The sequence below is a fragment of the Diuraphis noxia genome, unplaced genomic scaffold (assembly GCF_037042655.1).
Source record: "Diuraphis noxia isolate RWA-SAM2 unplaced genomic scaffold, SU_Dnox_SAM2 contig0001, whole genome shotgun sequence".
Taxonomy (NCBI): Eukaryota; Metazoa; Arthropoda; class Insecta; order Hemiptera; family Aphididae; genus Diuraphis; species Diuraphis noxia.
Genome location: NW_028301711.1, coordinates 67,867,864 through 67,869,695, shown reverse-complemented (window position 1 = coordinate 67,869,695; position 1,832 = coordinate 67,867,864). Strand labels below are relative to the sequence as shown.

The 1,832-nt window shown below is 36.1% G+C and overlaps 1 protein-coding gene across 1 annotated transcript; it reads left to right on the top strand.

Moving 5' to 3' along the window:
- Window positions 1-595: 595 nt before the first annotated feature.
- Window positions 596-1,354, top strand: LOC107171021 (uncharacterized). Its single transcript, XM_015521252.2, has one exon. The coding sequence runs from the start codon at window positions 596-598 to the stop codon at window positions 1,352-1,354; it is 759 nt and encodes a 252-aa protein (XP_015376738.2).
- The last annotated feature ends 478 nt before the right edge of the window (window positions 1,355-1,832 follow it).

Sequence of the window (1,832 nt, the reverse complement as noted above, 5' to 3'; positions counted from 1 at the left end):
GGTTTTGCGCAAAATTTCCTTTTTCCCTAGTTATTAAGATTTGAGAAAAGTACTAAAAACGTACTCGCCATTGGGAGTTATTAATAATGTCATCCAAAATATACCTACTAAATTCACTTAATATTTTTTTTTCTTGGGGCTGGAGCGGCGCTGCGATCATGCAGTTGATCGGATTGCGTCTCACACAGTCGTTGATTCATAACAAAGTGCGAAAAAAAAATTGCATGGTTTTACGTGATCACTAATTTCTTGTGCTATCCGCAAACTGTAATTCCCACTCCACTGGGAGTAAAGACCCACACGTTTCTCCTCTTGGAAAAGGAGGGTAGTATCATATGTATAGTGATATATATATATATATAGATTAATGGATCATATGATCTCTCTACTACCCACCTATGATACGCATTGACAAAGACATTAAGGTAGTTTCAATGAATAATTATAGAGAGAAAAATACATTTTTTAAAGAAATTTTTATCATCGCAATCTCACCAACATTATACTGATTATTATATCATGTTTATGTATAACATTGCCATATTATATCGTTTATTATAATTTTTTTTTTCATGGCGCAGTTCCCTCTTCATATATGAACTTCCCTGCAATTCAGCAGTCGATTATCAAATGTGCCGCTCAGAATGGACATGTGCAATGCATGTCGATCATCGCAAACCACGGGCCATCGCTGAAGACATCGTTGAAACCGTGCATCCTGGCTGCCGGAAACGGACACTTCAAATGCCTCCAATATGCACATGACTTGGGTTTCCCTTGGAACAAGGCGGTTATTGAGAATGCAGCGAAAAGAAATCAACTTGAATGTCTCATCTTTGCCCATAAAAATGGGTGTCATTGGACGGAATATGCTTGCATTATTGCCGCGAGACGAGGTCACCTTCGGATAGTTAGGTATTTATTAAACAACGGCTGTCCCATTAGTTGGAAGGCATGCTACGCCGCTGCAGCAGGTGGCTACCTAGACTGTCTTCAGTACCTTCATGAAAACGGTTGCCCATGGAACAAATACACACCCATTATATCTGCGTCCAAAGGCTACATTCAATGTTTGGTCTACGCATACGAAAATGGTTGTATGTGGGATAAAAAAACGTGCAAGTCAGCTGCAAAATACGGACAACTAGCATGTCTTAAATACGCACATGAGCATGGCTGTCCGTGGGACGAGTCGACATGCCAATATGCTGTGCGATACGGCCAACTAAATTGCCTCAAATACGCCATCGAGAACGGCTGCCCCTTGACCGAACGGACGTGTAATGAGGTCCAACGAAACAACAACGTCAAATGTCTCCAGTACGCCCGCCGCGCAATTCAATCCCAATTATAGTTAAGTACAGTATAGTGTAGGAATATTGCAAGAATTTGGATTTGTTTTTTAAATTAATGTATTATTTTGATTATTCTGTTTATTAAACACAAAAGAAATTCACTATATCAATTAATTATTTTATTATGATTGCAATTTGTAGCAAAAGAAAGGTAATATGTTTAATGCTATATATTAAGTATGTTTTCTAGCAAACTGTATAATATAATAAATAAATAAATATATTTATTGTAGAAACAGTAAAAAATATAAAGGAGAGAATACATTTCCAATTTGTTCAGCACTTGGGCCATTAGAAGTCTATATTTTTCAGATATTATAAATCCCTTAAAGTACCATCTGCTAAAGAAAGTTATGTAGCATGTAATAATAATCAATGCATAAAATGCCTTGTATACAAACAAATCTAACAAATTTTATATACTTAGGCAATTAAAGCAATTATAATATTTAATATGCCTTATTGTTATTATACCAT